The 18,572-nt window shown below is 48.2% G+C and overlaps 2 protein-coding genes across 2 annotated transcripts; both read left to right on the top strand.

Moving 5' to 3' along the window:
- Positions 1 to 548: 548 nt before the first annotated feature.
- LOC128784079 (C-type lectin domain family 4 member E-like) lies at positions 549 to 5,140 on the top strand. Its single transcript, XM_053935356.1, has 6 exons — positions 549 to 588; positions 1,483 to 1,584; positions 2,956 to 3,048; positions 3,373 to 3,524; positions 3,737 to 3,864; positions 4,560 to 5,140. Exons 1-6 carry the CDS (start codon positions 549 to 551, stop codon positions 4,705 to 4,707), a joined length of 663 nt encoding a protein of 220 aa, XP_053791331.1. The 3' UTR covers positions 4,708 to 5,140.
- A 5,290-nt stretch (positions 5,141 to 10,430) lies between these two features.
- Positions 10,431 to 14,283, top strand: LOC128783733 (C-type lectin domain family 4 member E-like). The gene is made up of 6 exons (XM_053934761.1): positions 10,431 to 10,449; positions 11,344 to 11,433; positions 11,886 to 11,978; positions 13,027 to 13,178; positions 13,383 to 13,510; positions 13,784 to 14,283. The coding sequence occupies exons 1-6, from the start codon at positions 10,431 to 10,433 to the stop codon at positions 13,941 to 13,943; spliced, it is 642 nt and encodes a 213-aa protein (XP_053790736.1). The 3' UTR covers positions 13,944 to 14,283.
- Positions 14,284 to 18,572: the final 4,289 nt, after the last annotated feature.

Raw genomic sequence — 18,572 nt, 5'->3', positions numbered from 1 at the left:
TTAGCTCAAAACAGTGTTGGCAAGTTCTTTGTTGTGCTCAGGATGCACATGGACACTGCTGAGACTCAGTCACAGATATGCTTTCCTCTCATTTTTGGCTCCCATCTGCAGTGCTCAGTGGGATTAGCCCTTTGCTAGCAAATGCCAAATATATCTGCCTGTGCATGTATTTCCACACACATGGACCCTCAGCAGGAGAGAGCAGGCACCAGAGAGGGAAGGCCATGTATGACCTGAGAAACTGCCTGAGGCTGAGCAAAGGGAGATTGTGTGAGCTGCAGAGATGCTCCTCTTTATTTGTTTTCCCTTCTCTTGGTCAAATTCTGGGTTGCAGTGAGTATTGTGTGAAATGTCCTGCCACGGCAATGATGGAAGTTCCTCAATTCCCATGTGCTGTGGGGTACACCCAGGGTATGGCTTTTAGAGGCCACCAGATTAAAACCTATGAAGGCTCCTCACCAGTGTGGGAGGTGGCCTGTGCAGGAGGAAGGCTCTTTTGGCCACACTGGTAACAAAGACCCTTGGAGAAGTGTGATCCTCTTGTAGAGATGATGAATGGCCAAGGGAGAATGAGTCCTGGAAGTGCAGGTAACCCCCATATTTTCCTTCCTTTCTGTCCTCCTGTCAAAGGAGTTGGGGGAAAGACAGAGCTGGGATGGATCCGGGGCATGGGGCGGTGGCTGGATTTCCTACCAGGAGATGGGGCTTAGGGCAAGAGCAAAGTAACGGATGGGGGAAGTGGGCAGTGCCCAGGCTGGCAGAATGACCTTTTCCTAGAGCCAGGGGAAATGGAAGTCCAGGCAGAGCATGCTCTGCTATTCCCTTCAGTGATGTGTCTGTAAACAATGGGGCTGAAGGGTGCTATCCTTCTGTGATTGCCCTGCTAAAGCTCTCTGCATCCTGCTGAGCACAAGTCCCTGCTCCCATCTCTGGTGTCTCCAAGGACAACCAGCCAGGGCTCTCCCAAGTGCCTCTTCGCCATGTGGAAACAATCCCTCTGTGTGTCTGGCTGTGCACACCCTGAGCTGGGCAGTCACTCCTTTGGGGGATTGTGCCAATGCAGAAAGGGGCTCACGGTACAGAGGCAAAATCCAGGTAGTGAGAGAAAGAAGCTCTAAAGAGAGAGGAAGAGGAGGGAGATGCAGAAAGACTGTTCAGTGACTGACAGGGTAATGGAAGGCAACAAGGAAGATGTGTTGAGGAGAAAGGAGTCTGACAGGACAAAGGGGGAGTGAGGTTTGGGCAGAATACAGGCACATCTTGTGATAAACAAGGAAATAAAAAAACAGCCTCATGGCAGCCCCTGTGCTACTGTACTCTGTGAGTCTGAGCCTCTGGTAGGGACAGCCTGCAGGACCTGCTTCCAGCACCTGTGGGGCTCTCCAGTCCCCGGCAGTAAGTTGTTGGGGAACAGAGCCCCCTGGATTATCCTGCTCCTAACTCTGGCCTGGGGCATGCTCACTCTTGCTTTGTGTTTTTCAGCCCCCACAGAAGAGAGAAGCTGCTCCTGGCTGAACATCTGGGTCTTCCTAATTTTTGCCCTTTTAATCAAAGCTGCCTTTGTGTCCTTGTGCCTCTACCTTGGTGAGTTCCAGGTGTATTATTCCCTCAGGATGAAGGGCTCAGGTGACTTCCTTTGGTCAGGTGGAAAACCCATATCCTAGACCCTCTGCCAGCAGGAAAATGCCCTTCACCAAAACACAGGTCAGAGGTCCCTTCTCATGCAGCCTGGCTCTTTGTGAGAACATATCTGAAGCTTTTCATCCACCATTTGAATCTCTGGCCATAAGACAGACCTCGTATCCAAGAGATCTGGCTGTGTAATGAACTGCCTGTGGAGGCAGCAAGGCTGTCAGAGCAGTTTGCTCTAAGTCTCTCTCAGTCTGCATGAGCTGGGGGCTTGGACAGCTCTTCTCTGATGGAAGTGTTTCCAGAGGACTGTGAGCCAATGATTTCCTATCCTGCTTTCCCAGGAAGGCTAAGGCAGTACCAGTGTCTCTCAGCCAAGAGAAGTTTCATGGCTAACTGAGGAATACACTGACCCTTTTTGATCCCTACAGGGATGAACAGCTCCACAGCAGGTCAAAGCCCTCAGCTGAACAAAACTAAAAGTCAACTTTCTTCTCATCCTTTATCTTTGTGTAGGGATAAGGACACCTTTATTGGCAATGGGGGTGGTCAGCCAGGCATTGCCCTTGCCCACCGCCTCTGAGCCTTCTTCCATTACAGCAATTCACTAATCAGGCACTGGAGCCACTAGGATTGTTCTGCTCATAAGTAAAAACACTTCTAAATTAAATGACTGATGATGAATCTGGATTGTTAAGCATCAGGATCCAGGCATCTGGATTGTTCAGCACACCCTGATCAGCTCCTAATCCATCCTCCTGTGTGTTTGAGTTACTAGTAAGTCCTTGGGATTGTGGCTGTGGCCTGTCACCAAGAGTGCATTATTCCCCACAAACTGGAGCTAGTAAGTCCTAGGGATTTATGCTGCACCTTGGTTTCAGCAGCTCCAGCTGTCAGTGGTTCCCTTCACCTGGACTGGGTGTTGCTGATGGAACAGGCCCAGCTGGAGGTAACTCCTCCAAATGCCTGTTGATGTGTAGCTGAGGAAGAGACAAAGTGTGAGAATGAGAGGCTGCTTTGTAGACTGGCAGCTGGGCTGTGGGTATGTGCATGGCAGAGTGGCTGTGGTTGGGAGGGATCACTCCTGCCCTGTGTGTGGCATGTCCCCAGTGGGATGTGCTTCCAGGGGTCCCTCTGCTGTCTGACTTGGAAGACGGTCCCTTTCTGGCTGGGAAGGCAGCTGTGCCACTGGTGTGGGCCAGGAGAGGTGACAGCTGGGACAATGCTTGCTGGGGAAATGGTGGAAGGAGAGTCAAGGGGCCAGAGATGCTGGGTGAGGAGCTGGGAGGAAGGGGTAATCCTGCTGCCTTTCCTCTCCCTCTGCAGTGGTTCCCTTCAGCCACAGCAGTGACCAGCCCTCGGCCCTGCAGCAGCAGTTCTCGGAGTGGGAGTGCGACTCAGCGCTGCCACAAGGCACAGGTCAGTACTCACAGTGTCCCCTCTTCCCTGGGGCTAAGGGCCTCAAGGAGGCTGTACCAGGGCAAGTCAAACCACATCCCCAGGAGAACTTTGGAGACACCTGAGATCCCCTTACAAGGATTGCCACGGCTTTGGATACACAAACCTCACTGGTCATAGTCAAAAGCAATGGGGAGAAATGTCTGTACTATCCCTGTGTTTTCAAGCACTTTCTGTCAGGAAATGTCACTGAGGAGGACATGAGCACTGTCCCTGGAAAATCTGGATCTCTGCAATCACCCTCTCTTGTTAGTAGCCTTCATCTCTCTGCCTCTCCCTGCACAGAGAGAGGCTGGACGTGCTGCCCAAAGGGCTGGAGAAGGTTTCAAGGAAGCTGCTATTTCCTGTCCCCTGACACGATGTCATGGTCTGAGAGTGCACAGAACTGCACTGGGATGGGCTCCCAGCTGGTGGTGATCAACAGCAAGGCAGAGCAGGTAAGTGCACAGGGCTGAGAGAGGGACCCAGCAGGCAGAGACACAGTGCTGGCCCTGGAGGGGACTCAGAGCCCCTGAGTGTCCTGCAGGGGAGGGGGAAGGTCCTGTCTGCACCTCTGCAGCACCAGCCCCAGCCCACAGGGACTCCTGATGCCTCTCTGTGCTCAGTCCTGCCCCTCATGGACATTGCACTCTCTCTCTCTGATTGCCAGGAATTCCTGTCTGTGCAGATAAGACAATCTAAAGAACCTAAACCAGACAATTTCTACATTGGTCTGTTTTTGGAGAAGGTGGGCCAGTGGCAGTGGGTGGACAAGACTCCATATAATGGGACACCAATGTGAGTATCTCTGGGAGAAGAGTGTTTGGTGTGACTGCTGGTAGGGAAAGAAAGTAGGAGAGATGTGAGAGGTTCAGCTGGTGCATGAGAGGGAGTTATGACCCCTCTGCCTTGTGAGAGATCAAAGATAGAGCAGGAGAGGGCTGTGTAGGACACCAGGTTCACATGGCCCCATCTGTGCTGAATTAACTACCTGAGAGATGGAAGTCAATGCTATAGGCATGGAAAGAACTAAAACTTGCTGGCAGCAAGAGCCCTTCAAAACCCTGATGACCAGCGTGGCCTGACCTCTATTCACTGCACCTGTATGTACAAAATGGCCTGTGCTGAAATGAATGGAAAGAGATGGGACACAGGGAGAGAGCACCAAGGCTGTCCCTGATGTGCCTTCTTCTGGAGAACACACTTGCCCTGGAGGCCAACACTGGCCTCTGCTGGGAGTGAGGTGCGTGGGGTGAGTGGTGGTGATCAGTTCCCCCCAGCAGGATGGAGCAGGGCCCTGTTGTGCTGGAAGGCTGTAGGAAGGAGGCAGGTTTCCATGTGTCACTGGTGCCCGTGGGATATGGAGTGGGAGGAAGAGCACTTCTGTTCATGAATCAGCATTGGGAATGTCTGTCTCTTGTTTTCAAGTCTTGCATCCCATTGTGGCCTTTTCCAGTGGACACTGGGGAGTAACAAGCCTGTCTCTGTCCCAGGTTCTGGCGCAAAGGAGAACCAAATAATTTCACTGGTGAAAATTGCGCTGTAATGCATGTGCCTACACAACCTCCTAACAACTGGAATGACGTCAGTTCAAGTTTGGAGAATCATCGAATTTGTGAAGTTGCAGCAGTAATTGTGTGATGGAAATATCCCTGTCCTGAGTAAAGCTGGGAGCTGAGCAGGGAGCTGGGAACATTGCTGGGAGGGGTCAGGAGCTCTGGCACATCTTCACTGTGTGGGGTAGGACCATGTGTGTGGAAGTGCAATGAGCTTTGTCCAGCATCCCCAGTGCATGTGGTGGCTCAGAGAACACAGGGAGGCTCAGGCTCTTTGAAGCAGGTCCTGTGTTCTTGTGTCCTCTTCTCTCTGAATGGGTCCAGCAGCCTCTGGCAGAAAAGAGATGGACTTCTCTAGGAGGAAGGCACAGGAATGGAAGGCAGTTATCCAGAGATTCAATGTCCTTTGCCTCCTTGAGCAGAGCTGTTTGCTTTTTGTTGAGTCACACGCAAAATGTTCTCTAGCTGTACTGGTTTTGCTGAACAAATTCTGAAATCTTAGACCAGAGAAAATACAATATCACATTAACGAAAAAAGGTCCTGGGTTCTGTGTGCATATCTCTCTTTCCTTTTCCATCTCTAAGCTGTGGGGATATAATCTGCAAATCATGGAATAATTTGGGTTAAAAGGGACTTTAGAGGGTATTCTAGTTTCAAGGCCCCTAGGTCAAGGGCAGGGACACCTTCTGCTAGACCAGGTTGCTCATATCCCCATCCAGCCAGGTGTCTTGAACATATTAGAGGTGGGACATGTCTCCTGTGGGCAACTGGTTCCAGTGCCTCACCACCTCACCTTCCTAAATATTAGGAAGGAAGCACTGTTCCTCCCTAGTATTTAATCAGAACCTGCCCTATGTCAGTCTAAAGCCATTTCCCTTTGTCCTATCACAACATTCTTGTGTACAAAGTCCCTCTCAGCAAGGCTATTTCCACTGCTGTAGCATTGACACTTGTAGGAATTTGACTTCATTCCATGGGATGCAGTTAATAACACAAGCAGATGTGAAGAAGTGTCACAGGCAGCTGTGAGAAAACAGTTGTCACCAGAGACCTGTGGTGGTACCAGGGAACTGGAGAAGTGCTGTGCTGCAAATATCCTCCCTTCCCTTTCCTGGTGTCCCAGTCCTCTCCAGCTTCCCAGTGCAGATGTGTATCTCATGCAGAACGAAATCCTTCTCTGATGCCATTTGAGGTAATGTCCCTTGGTGTCCTGTGCTGGGAACATGACCACCATGCTCTTCAGGGCCTCTTTAGGGCTGAGATGCTTCTCCCCTCTTCCATTGCTTTCTTCCCAATTCCAAGCCTTACCTTTCCTCACAACTCCTACTTAACCTATTTCTTTACACCATTTTTGTCTCTTTGCCTCAGCCTACTCTCATTCCCTGCTGGCTCTGCCTAAGCCCAGTTCTCTGCCTGTGAGCACAATACAACTTTCTTCAGTCCCCCTAAGTCCCACATCTAGACCCAGAGTCAATGTGCCTCCCCTGGTGACCCACTGCCAGACAGGTCTTCTGGTTTGGGGACTTTTATGGGGGTCAAGCTCATCCTTGCGAAGCAGCATTTTAACCACTTCCCTCAGAGTTTATTTGCATGGTGACTTTCTTCTCCACTGTGTATTTGCATGCATCTGCCTTTCAGGGATGTATTCTTCCCTGGTTTTGAGTTAAGTTTTCTAGTTCCCAAATCACTTGTCCTCCCAGCTTGTCTCCTGGCATCTTGGCTTGTCCCTTCTCAAGTTTTTATGGCAATTTCTGCTCTTTGACTTGTTGTTACCTTTTCCTCCCCAGAGGGCTCTGTCTTTGCATTAGTGGAATGAAATAGTCCATGCTTTGCCTCCTTCTGAACACAGCCTGAAAAACAGGATAGGGAGCAAAAGAAAAGCAGTGGTGCTCCTCCTCAGTGATCTGACTGTATCCTCTCACTTCATAGAATGCCTCTCCATCTTCCTTGAGAGTTCTTCCTGCACAGGAGTCCTGGGGTGAGACTTTCTTCCTGAAACATGCAGGAGATGAGCCCTCATGGAGCCAGCTCCTGCCTGGCCTACCAGGCTGTCATTTCAAGAATGAGAAGCAGTGACAGCACATCCTCCTGGCCCTGCAAGTGAGGGCCTCTCCATCTGCAGCCTAGAAGCCATGCTCTGCAGTGCACAGATTCTCCCAACACCAGCCTGGGGTGCTGGGCTTGGGTCTGCCCAGAGGGGACCTCCTTATCCAGGGTCTTTAGCACCATTCCCACGTGTTTCTGGCTTTTGCCATGCAGGATCCCCCTTAGGCCTCCCTTCTGCCATAACTCTTAGCACACAAGCAGGACAGGGAGCACATTTCCTCTCTTCCCTCCTCCACACAAGAGCCAGCCCAGCACAGGAGGGTCAGGCCTGCTGTGGTGCAGTCAGCTGAAGGTGCACAGTCCCTGAAGGACAGAGCTGACCAGCAGGTTCCTCTGCTGGGTGTCCACTCCTGGGGTCAGCCTGCGGTGAGCAGCAGCCCCTGCCAGTCTGGACATGGCCCCTTCCCATTGGCTGTAGGAAGAAGGTAGGATTCCATTCATCATGGACTGATGCCCATGAGAAGAGGGTAGGAGGAGAACAAGGGTGAGTCATCCTGGGAATTTGGGATGAATCAGGATCTGGAAGAGTCTGTCTCCATGTCCCTCTGAGCCCTGAGAGCCCAGGTCCTGGAGCTCATCCCTCCCTGCAAGAGCTGATGAGGCCATGTTGGGGGGGTAACACTTCTCTGCTTTGGAAGCCCTGGGGAGCTGACTAAAATGGAAGGTGGAGCCTGTATTGTAATTCTCCAGAAGGCAGCAGGAGAGCAGGGCTGGAACAATCTCCCACAGCAATGAGAGCCATTGTCTCCAAATATCTGAAGCTGAAGCATAAAATGCCTGATGAAGGAAACCTCATCCTGAGAACAACAGGAAGGCCAGCAGTTACACACAGAGGGTTTTTGAAATGGGTATGAATGCTGCAGCCTGCGTCCCTACCTGGCTGAGAGGGAATATTGTGTGGAAGACAGATAGTCAGGCAGTTGGTACCATCCCTCCCTCCTCTGGTCTGAACACTTCAAACTCAGTCTCTCTTCATGTGAAGGAGGTCCATCTCAAAGATGCTCCATTTGCCTTGTCGAGGCCTAGGAACCTTCTCTCCTGCCTGGTAAAGATTGGCTTTGCAATGAGATTGGCTATTTCCTGTCAGTTACTCAGACACGTGGTCAGTGATATGGTCAGCTGCCTGAGGTACAACCTGCAGAGAACAATCAGTGTTGTCCCCATGCCGTTGGGGACTCTCCAGAGAAAAGGCCATATTCCCTCTCTGTCTTGGGCACGTTCACCCTGTGTCCTGCTATTGCTGCTCCCGTGAGACTAGAGGTGCTGCACAATGGGCTGGAGAGGCTCTGTAAGTTGTTGCTCCCACATATTGGCTGAAGATGTCTTGGAAAGCAAGGACACAGGCTCCCAAAGGGTGGGGATCAGTGCAGAAGCACATCATCAAAGTGTGAGTCTTCCCAAGGGAGTCTTGCAAACAAATGCTCAAATTGGCCAGTGTTTGCCATCCTGAAGCCTCTGGCTGTGATCCTGGCTTTTGCTTTTTGCCTTCTCACATGATCCTGGCATCCCAAGATCTCAGACTTACTGCAGATAAGCTGACACCCAACCTCTACTTCCCCAACAGTTCTGCCTCACTGGGGAGCATGAGAGCCAGCAGAGCCCATCTCATCCTTGGGTCCTCCATAACCTCTCTCAGAAAGATCCATGATAATGAACCCCCAGTGTCCTCCTGGATTTATTTCATTTTTCATGCTAAAAACAAAGCTCAGAAAGTGCAGCACAAGTTGCAGAGCCTGACAGCTGCCTCTGTGAGCTGCCCTCACACACTGCTGGGGCTCAGGGCTCTGGGGCTGGTTTTCAGGCTGTGAGAAGGCAAAGCACAGTTGCAGCAGCTTTCTCTGGGATTAATTCTCTCTTCCTATGTTGTCCCTGCTGCTAGCACTTCTGCTGTGTTTTCTGCCTTTTGCTTTGTTAGTATTTCCTTCCAGGCCACTTGCCAGTATGTCATTGTTGCAGATAAGTCTTTCCCTTCAAGTCATTTGGAATTCCAGAAAACTGGATAGCAGGACTGCTCAGGGGATTCAGGTTGATGGAGAGACTGCCATCAACCACTGAGAAAGAGAAAATGTCCTTCACCAAGTTCTTTTCTGAACAGGAGCACACTTGCTGTTCTTTGTACTTGGAATTCTCTCTCGCCTTACCCATCCGACTTCATGCTGCTCAGATGGCCTGGACAACAGTAAGTGATAAAAATAGGAGTATGACTGCAAAGAGCTGTGTGAATTCAATAGCTGCCACTATTTGAGGGGTCATTTTACTCAAACCACTGCTGTGAAAGAAGAACATGACCACCAGCTTGACAGTAACCAGGGCATTAGGGAAAGGTTCCTGAGGCAGAGAAGAAACAGTCTGTAAACAGATTTTAGATGAAGCAAGAACAGTTTAAGAGAGAGGGGAGAGGGAAGTGGGAAGGATGTGGCCATCGAGCTCAAGGTACTCTGCAACTTGGCCGCCTCTGTCTTTAAGAAGCTCTCTGGCAGCTGAGTGCTGTGGTGACCTCAATCGGTGCAGCTGGCACAGACCCACAGTTCTGCAGGGTGACAACATGACCCTGTGCTTTCACCTGTGGTTCACAGGCTGCTGGAAGAGGTGTGGATACTCACGAACCCTACATCTCCAGTGGGAAGTGTGTGGGACCAGGGGAACCCCTGCTTCCACAAAGGGGATGTGTTCTTGCAGCTGCACTTCCTGGGCGGCTGATGGGAGACTGGAGGGTGCACAAGTCTTGTTAATGTGGTTCCATGTGGTGTGAGAGCTTGTGAACATTGGTTACATAAAGATGGTTAGAAATGTAGGCTCTGATCCTGCCTGCAACCTGTTGTAAACAAGATAACAGAATCAGAGGATGTCTTCTACAGAGAGCTCAGGCTTGTCCTCACTTGTAAGCAGTTCCGTGCCCTGATCTTCTGATGCTTCAGCTGAAATGCCTGAGCTATTGCTATGAGCTCTCCTATTCCTGTGTCTCTGCACCCATGAATCCCTCTCCACAGGGAGAAACCAGCTGATGGAACATCTCAGTCAGTTCCATATATGTCCTGCAGCTTTTGCAGTCACAACCAAGTGAGACTTCATGATCTGTCATGCACATGGACTCTGGCACTGCCTAGCGATCCTTCTGCCCCACAATGCCAGGTCATATTGAACCCCTTTGCTCAAAGCCCCAGCCTCCCTTCCAATGGAATTAGCTCAAAACAGTGTTGGCAAGTTCTTTGTTGTGCTCAGGATGCACATGGACACTGCTGAGACTCAGTCACAGATATGCTTTCCTCTCATTTTTGGCTCCCATCTGCAGTGCTCAGTGGGATTAGCCCTTTGCTAGCAAATGCCAAATATATCTGCCTGTGCATGTATTTCCACACACATGGACCCTCAGCAGGAGAGAGCAGGCACCAGAGAGGGAAGGCCATGTATGACCTGAAAAACTGCCTGAGGCTGAGCAAAGGGAGATTGTGTGAGCTGCAGAGATCCTCCTCTTCATTTGTTTTCCTTTGCCTCGGTGGTGACTTTCTGTGTTGCAATGAGCATCTTGTGAAATGTCCTGGCCGGGAAATGATGAAAAATTCCCCAATTCCCATGTGCTGTGGGGTACACCAGTGTGGGAGGTGGCCTGTGCAGGAGGAAGGCTCTTTTGGCCACACTGGTAACAAAGACCCTTGGAGAAGTGTGATCCTCTTGTAGAGATGATGAATGGCCAAGGGAGAATGAGTCCTGGAAGTGCAGGTAACCCCCATATTTTCCTTCCTTTCTGTCCTCCTGTCAAAGGAGTTGGGGGAAAGACAGAGCTGGGATGGATCCGGGGCATGGGGCGGTGGCTGGATTTCCTACCAGGAGATGGGGCTTAGGGCAAGAGCAAAGTAACGGATGGGGGAAGTGGGCAGTGCCCAGGCTGGCAGAATGACCTTTTCCTAGAGCCAGGGGAAATGGAAGTCCAGGCAGAGCATGCTCTGCTATTCCCTTCAGTGATGTGTCTGTAAACAATGGGGCTGAAGGGTGCTATCCTTCTGTGATTGCCCTGCTAAAGCTCTCTGCATCCTGCTGAGCACAAGTCCCTGCTCCCATCTCTGGTGTCTCCAAGGACAACCAGCCAGGGCTCTCCCAAGTGCCTCTTCGCCATGTGGAAACAATCCCTCTGTGTGTCTGGCTGTGCACACCCTGAGCTGGGCAGTCACTCCTTTGGGGGACTGTGCCAATGCAGAAAGGGGCTCACGGTACAGAGGCAAAATCCAGGTAGTGAGAGAAAGAAGCTCTAAAGAGAGAGGAAGAGGAGGGAGATCCAGAAAGACTGTTCAGTGACTGACAGGGTAATGGAAGGCAACAAGGAAGATGTGTTGAGGAGAAAGGAGGTCTGACAGGACAAAGGGGGAGTGAGGTTTGGGCAGAATACAGGCACATCTTGTGATAAACAAGGAAATAAAAAAACAGCCTCATGGCAGCCCCTGTGCTACTGTACTCTGTGAGTCTGAGCCTCTGGTAGGGACAGCCTGCAGGACCTGCTTCCAGCACCTGTGGGGCTTTCCAGTCCCCGGCAGTAAGTTGTTGGGGAACAGAGCCCCCTGGATTATCCTGCTCCTAACTCTGGCCTGGGACATTTCCACTCTTGTTTTTCATCTCCAGCAGAAGAGAGAAGCTGCTCCTGGCTGAACATCTGGGTCTTCCTTATTTTTGCCCTTTTAATCAAAGCTGCTTTTGTGACCATCTGCCTTGGTAAGTTCCAGGGTGTCTTAATTCCCTTGGGATGAAGGGCTCAGGTGACTGCTTTTTGTCAGGTGAAAATCCATATGCTAGTCCCTCTTCCAGGCAGGCAAATGCCCTTCACCAAAACAGACCTCTCCACTCTTATTAGCTTATCCCATGATTTCTTTTTCCCTTTCCTCGCCTCATCCTCAGAGGATTTCTAATCCAGATTTGTCAGCTGGGCAAGTGAGTCTCTCAGCAATCTGAGGTGAGAGAAGCTCTTCCAAGGGAAGGAATGACTGGTAGTGGGAGAAGTTGCCTGCTGTTCTCACCTCATTTCTCTATCCAGATTTCATCACTTGTTAACATAACAGAGTCTCTTTTGGGGCTCCAAAGCAGGAGGGTTAGGATAGCACAGGTTGCTCCTGCACAAGGTGAAAAGGACGACAGTAGCCCTTTGCTTTGGTTTCCTCTCTTCTCAGTGGTTTTACTTGATGGAAGCTATGGCCCATACAAGACTCTCTTCCAGAACTCTACAGAGTGGTACTGTGTCCCCAGCAGTTCTGCAGAGAAAGGTAAGTGATTCTGAGAGCCTCAGAAGTAACAAAAGGACTTCATCAAAATTTTGTCTGGTTCCTCCCCAAACTTTGAGGTGGGGAATAGTACTGTCAGTCACAATGGGTTGTTTTAAGGAAGGAATCTGGGGAATTGAGGTAAGAAGACACTCTATTGTACATCTTTACTAAGAATGCTAGGAAAACATGCTCCAGGACAGTGAAAGAGGGTGGGTCATTCCATACCTGCATTTGACCAACCTTCCTACTCTTCCCCTCACACAACCCCTCTATTGCAAGTCTAGTCTACTGATCTAGATGAAAGTGCTTTTATACTGGCTGGCTCAATCCAGCTCCACTCCCTGTGCTGGCTCACTGCCTGTTCACACAAGCATGATGGTCAGTGTGAGGGACAGTGGAGGGAGGATGATGTTTAGTTCAGAATAGCTGGGGAGCTGAGCTACAGTCACACATGAAATGATGGTAATATGGAGTGCTGGAATGCTGGTAGTGCAAGTTCTCAAACTCAGGTCAGAGATCCCTTCTCATGCAGCCTCAACCATTGTGAGAACATATCTGTAGCTTTTAATCCACCATTTGAATCTCTGGGCATAAGGCAGATCTCTTGGATAAGCTGCCTGTGTAAGGAACTGCCTGTGGTGGCAGCAAGGCCATCAGAGTAGTTTGCTGTAAGGCTCTGAATCTGCATGAGCTGAGAGCTTGGACAACTCTTCTCTGATGGAAGTGTTTCTAGAAAAGTGCAAGCCAACTACTTCCCATCTTGCTTCCTCAAGAAGGGTAAGGCAGAAACCATGTCTCTCATCAAAAAGAGGTTGCATAGACATGGCAGGACAGAGAGAGAAAGGGAAGAGGCCCCTTCAGGCAGGGGCTTTGTGACAGGAGCCTGCCAGGCTGCTGACAGCTTTACTTGTGGAGAGCAGAAGAGATCATTTATCTCCATCCAGGCTTTGGGTTCAAACCCCACACCTAACACCTGGGAGCCTATTTTGAACTCACAGCCATGAAGGACAGCACATCTTGTTCAAAAGCAGGATTTTTTCCCCCACAGTGGATGTCTGGATGTGCTGCCCAAAGGGCTGGAGAAGGTTTCAAGGAAGCTGCTATTTCCTGTCCCCTGACACGATGTCATGGTCTGAGAGTGCACAGAACTGCACTGGGATGGGCTCCCAGCTGGTGGTGATCAACAGCAAGGCAGAGCAGGTAAGTGCACAGGGCTGAGAGAGGGACCCAGCAGGCAGAGACACAGTGCTGGCCCTGGAGGGGACTCAGAGCCCCTGAGTGTCCTGCAGGGGAGGGGGAAGGTCCTGTCTGCACCTCTGCAGCACCAGCCCCAGCCCACGGGGACTCCTGATGCCTCTCTGTGCTCAGTCCTGCCCCTCATGGATATTGTGCTTTTTTTTCCAGGAGTTCCTCTTCAACTTGACAAAAGAAAAAGTTACTAACATCTATGAAACAAAATACTACATAGGCTTAGCTGCTTACAAAAATGGGTGGCAGTGGGTGGATCACACTCCATATGAAAATACAGCCACGTGAGTATCCTGGTGGAGTGAGGAGAGCCCTAAAATTCATGCCCTCAGTCTAAGTGACCAATACATTGTATAAGGCAGGTATTTGTCAGAGGTGGATTTCTGTCTTCAGCTGCTCTGCAAGTCAGAAAACTTACATAATTTTCTATTCAAAACTATGGCTCCTGATTTCTGTCACAGTGACTTTTCTTTTCTCTTCCACAACTGTTTGAGGTGACTCCACATGCACTGTCAGGCATGCTAGTGCATTTCCAATAAAGGAACTTTCTTTTACAGGTTCTGGAAGCCTGGGGAGCCTAATTTACTCTTTGCAGAAAAATGTGCTGCAATTCATGTCAAGGGAAACAGAGACCCCAACACTTACAGTAACTGGAATAATGTCCTTTGCATCACAAGTTGCTATCGAATTTGTGAGCAGGCAGTCAAGCTTCTCTGAGGAAGGACATAAAATCAGAGCTTCAAATACCTCAGTTCCCAGCCTGTGCCCCTCCATCCTTTACAAACTGGAGATCAGTCCTGACGAAATAGTTCAGGCTGATGTTAAAGACCTACTGTGAACCTTTCCACTTTCCTCTTCAAAAACAAGGGTCTTAATTCTCCATCACTTCCCTTGCCTCCTGGTCCAGCCAATATCTCAATGACGTGGAAAAGGCCATCACTATTTAATGAAAGGATACTTGTCCTTCAAATCACTGGAGCAGAATTTGAAAGAAGAGCACTCAGTGGAGTGTCCTTGTCCCTCCTCTGAAAGGAAAAATTATTCATGGCTGTAGTGTTTCCTTCTCCTTCAGCACATGGTGTGTTAATTCGTTTTTAAAAAAAAATTAATAAATGTTGATTCTGCTCCTTGCATGAGGATGTCTTCTGAGTGACGTGTCTCAGATTCCCACAGTCCAGCTTCCCAACACAGAGGTTTTTACTTTTCAGTGTACAGCAGCCGTAGATGAGAATATTGCTGAGTGTGCTGGACTGGCTGGGAGCAGGAACAATGCAATGTTCATCTGTAGAACGTGTGAGGAAGGTCCTGAACACTCTGGAGAATCATTTGTGAAGACAGAAACAGAGCAGGCTGTGTAGTATTCAGTGCCAGCCAGTTTGCCCACGATGTAGCAGAAAAAATGATAGATGTTGCAGATTCTGCTGAGATGTGGCAGGATGAGGCATGGCAATGAAGGGGAGAGAAAGCAATTAAATGTAACAAGAACGAAAAAAGCCAGAGTCTCCTAAGGAGAAATTTCTAATGAGAGAGAAGGGTGAAGGACCCCTATCAGAGGCATCACTGCAATTCAGATACACAGACGTCTTGAGCAATGTTCTACTTCCCTAAAATTTCCCTAACTCCAGTCTGTATGTTTCTCCTTTCATCAATGATATCCATATTCTTTGAAGAACTGGGAATTTCCAGTTTGGGACTAAAAATACAACCTAAAAATCAGTTCTGGGTGATTTTTTTTTTTCCCATGAGAAATGTGAGTACAAATTTTTGTAATTTCTGCCTGAAGAAGTGTATTTTCCCGGCTTCTGGTTTAGCCACTGGACCAAAAGGTTGGCTGTTGCAAAGTAGTTGCTTCCTAGTTTCTAAAGTTGCTGGATACTTTCACAACAGAGAAAACTATTTTTTGCGCAACATGACCACAAACCCAAACATTGCAATGGACTTCTTGATTTCCCCCAGCTCAGTTCTGGAACTTACAGCAACAAGGTTTTGAAGAAGAAAAAGAGGCAGATAAGACATGCAGAGAGTGACCAACGTTTTACAAGTGGTTTTAGGGGTGCTGCAGTTCTGCCTCCTGGAAGGTTGAAAGGGCAGAGCAAAACCCACACCAGGAGATTGGTTTGCAAGAAAATGCACGTAACTTGCTAGAAACAGTCTCCCTGTCCCAAATGTGGACAACAAAGTTTTTCTTGAGAGTCACGACAAAAGAGAGATCTTGGGAGATGATGCTGGGTTTGCCTACAGAATTGCTGAAGGGAGGTTCCTGATCCCCTCCTCAATATGGATTTGGCTGATGGAGGTGCCTATCTCCAACAGATAAGAATCAGTCTTTACCCCTCAAGTCTGTCTTGATTCAGGAGGCAGCAGATGCCACAGCAAGAGGCAGAGGTGATGATAGACAGGTACAGCATTTTCGGAAAGCTTCAAAAGGACATTCCTTCATACTGAACCCAGGGCTTGGGTGGGAAGGACAAAAAGTTTATCAGAATAGAATTCTTCATGATGACACTTGCAGTCCTTGCTTTCAGGTGGACATCTTGGCTACATCCCAGCTGCCTCTCAGAACAAGACCTGGATGCTTACCACTCCTTGGCACATTAACTTTTGCTTTGGAATGGAACTTGGGTCTGAGGAAAGGAGCCACAGTGACATTCACTTCTGAGAATACACACAGCATTGAGTGCAGGTACTCCGACTGCTGCAGCAAAATTCTCTCGTGGTTCAAACCTGAGCTAGCTTCTGGTTTTCCTCCTCATGATGCCCAGTCTTTGAGATGCTGTCTTCAGCTGGAAAAACATAATTAGAGCCATGTTGGAAGGACATCCAGCATTGATTCTTATGGTCAGACTTATTAATTTCACTTGTACACTGAGCATGCTGCTCTCTTTTATGTTTAGCTCTGACAGCTGAGTCTTCCTTTATAGAATATGCCTGACTTTCTCTAATAAATTATGATCTCTGCCAAGCCAAGTGATGAAATAAAGTGAAATGTAAGTGTTTTTCTTGGAAGACACTATTTTTTATAATGATTTAAATTTTCCTCCAAGGGTGTCTGTTCTTTTTTTAGACAAAGCAGAGAATTACACCTCTACTCCTTCTCTTTTTCTATTTTATCCCACCTCAGATTCTTTCATGTTCCTTTACAACATTTATTTCTCCATGTCTTTAATTTCTTTGCACTCCTGCTGTCTCTCATACTGTTTCCCCCTTTATTCCTTTTTTTTTGCCTTTTAAATTTTGTTCCCTTTTACCTTTTCTTGCTAGACCACAGATGAAGAGCATACATTGTTGTTTGGGAGAAATAAAAGAGAGAAATGGCGGACACATGTCTGTTCTGTCTTTTAAAATTTAGTGTTTCTGAAATGATTTCCTAACCAGTCTTGTGTAAGGTATTAGTACTAACCCAGGTACTGTTTGCCTTGCAAGGTTCTTGTTATCCAAGAGATCCACAACCCCCAGCTGTTCACTTGTCCAGTTCATGCTGGTTAACTTTTGTTTATCTCAAGTTGTCCAAGACAAATCCTATGATTTTAACCTTTATGTCTCTACCTGGTTACGAGGGAATAAAACCACTTTTTTATTTTATATGGAATCAGTTTATATACCTGAGCAAGCTTTTTCACATCCTGCTGCTTAAGTATAAATCATTTATCTTGACAGGCTTTTGGGCAATCTGCTGGTTTCCTGGAAATGCCTCAGCTGATCATGAGGTCCAGCACTTCAGCACCATCTTCTGCTCACAGCAAGTCACCTGCACTCTCTCAGTGCCACTGTGATCTACATTCATGAGATCAGGAGGAAATGCAGAGTGCCCCTGACTCTGTCACTGCAGTCCCTTGTGGTGCATCAATGGCTCTACAGCAAGGTAAGAATTCTGTAACATTTACTAGAAAAAGAAAACATAGCCAAAAGACAAGGAATTGCTTCGCTCAGGATGTCAAAATGCACCATAAAAAATGGCTTGTGCTATAGTCCTTGTTTTAACATAGGGGAACTTCAGTGTAGCATTTAAGAACTGGACATGGATCTGGTTGTTTAGACTGGAGATCAAAAGAGACCACTGTAAATACACTCCAGTGCTGTGTTCCTCCCATGACATTCAATCCTGCTAGGTGAGGCACCTGCTGTCTTAGATCCTCATGCAGACTGAGTTGCCACAATTTTGCATGCATTAGATGTCTGCAAATTTACTCTAGCTAAGGATCAAGGAGGTAAGTTCACTGCCTGAGCACTCTTCTGCTTCTGACATGAGCTAAAGCAGCTGTTTCTCACTACACAGTTGGCAACTCTGAAGGCAGAGCATGAAGGCAACCTCTTTCAGAGCAATTAAACACCCATCAACACAGGCCTCTCCTGTGCAGTGCATCAAGGTTTTCCTTTAAATGATCATCCTCATTTCTCATGGCTATAGCCATAATTTCACCTGAGTGCTTACTTTTATTTCCAGCTTTATTATCTCCTAACATGTCTCTGCTTTTAAAGTTACATTTTCCCCCTGTTCCAACTCTTCTCCTAATGATTATAATCAACAAACTTTGCATACCTGAAATCAGAGTAAGTCTGTGTTCTGGTTTGAAAGCAAAACCAGTGAGAGACTCCAAGTCAGAAATACAATTTATTGGGAAAAGGGAAAAAAAGACAAAAATACATGCAATGATACAAAAGGAAGACCACTGACAAAGTCAGAATACAACCTGACACCCCTTTGGCCAGCATGCTGGTAGCAGTCCAAATTGGAGTGGCTGCAGTCCTCCTGGAGTGGCAGATGTGGTTGCTGTGTCTTCTCAGAAACCTGTGGAAAGGCTGCTTTTCTGTCTAGAAATGTCTGGATTTATCCAGGTGGGAATGCCTAGCTCCTCCCCCTGGGCAGAGCATCTCACAATGGGCTGATGTTATTTTGAGTCACGAGGTGTGTTCTTAATCACCTGTTAAACAGAACTGGCTCCTGGAGAGTGTTATCTCTGAGTCATGAGGCAAGACAATGATGGGCCCATTAACAGGAGATAAGGAAAACTGTCCAGATGCAACTTCTACGCGGATGGTAATAGGAAACATCTTGGTGCTCAGTCTTGGACAGTCTGGAACAGAGAACATTTTGGAGACAAAGAAACAGAGAAAGTAAAAAATGGAAAGGGGTTGATTGGTTTCATTGGTAATAAGAGCACCAATGTTTCCCCTTCCGTGGTTAAAATTACTCCTGTTGGGAAAGGAAGTAGTGGGACCCACATAGAAAAAGGCAGATTTGGGAGGAAGCCAAGAATGAACTCTTTTATCACATGTACAATGCAGAGATGCTTCTCAGATTCATTAGATCACCACACTATTCAGACAACATTTAGAACTACTGCA

Source organism: Vidua chalybeata, chromosome 2 (assembly GCF_026979565.1).
Source record: "Vidua chalybeata isolate OUT-0048 chromosome 2, bVidCha1 merged haplotype, whole genome shotgun sequence".
Lineage (NCBI taxonomy): Eukaryota > Metazoa > Chordata > Aves > Passeriformes > Viduidae > Vidua > Vidua chalybeata.
Note: the sequence above shows the minus strand (reverse complement) of the source record. Positions and strands in the feature narration are given on the sequence as shown.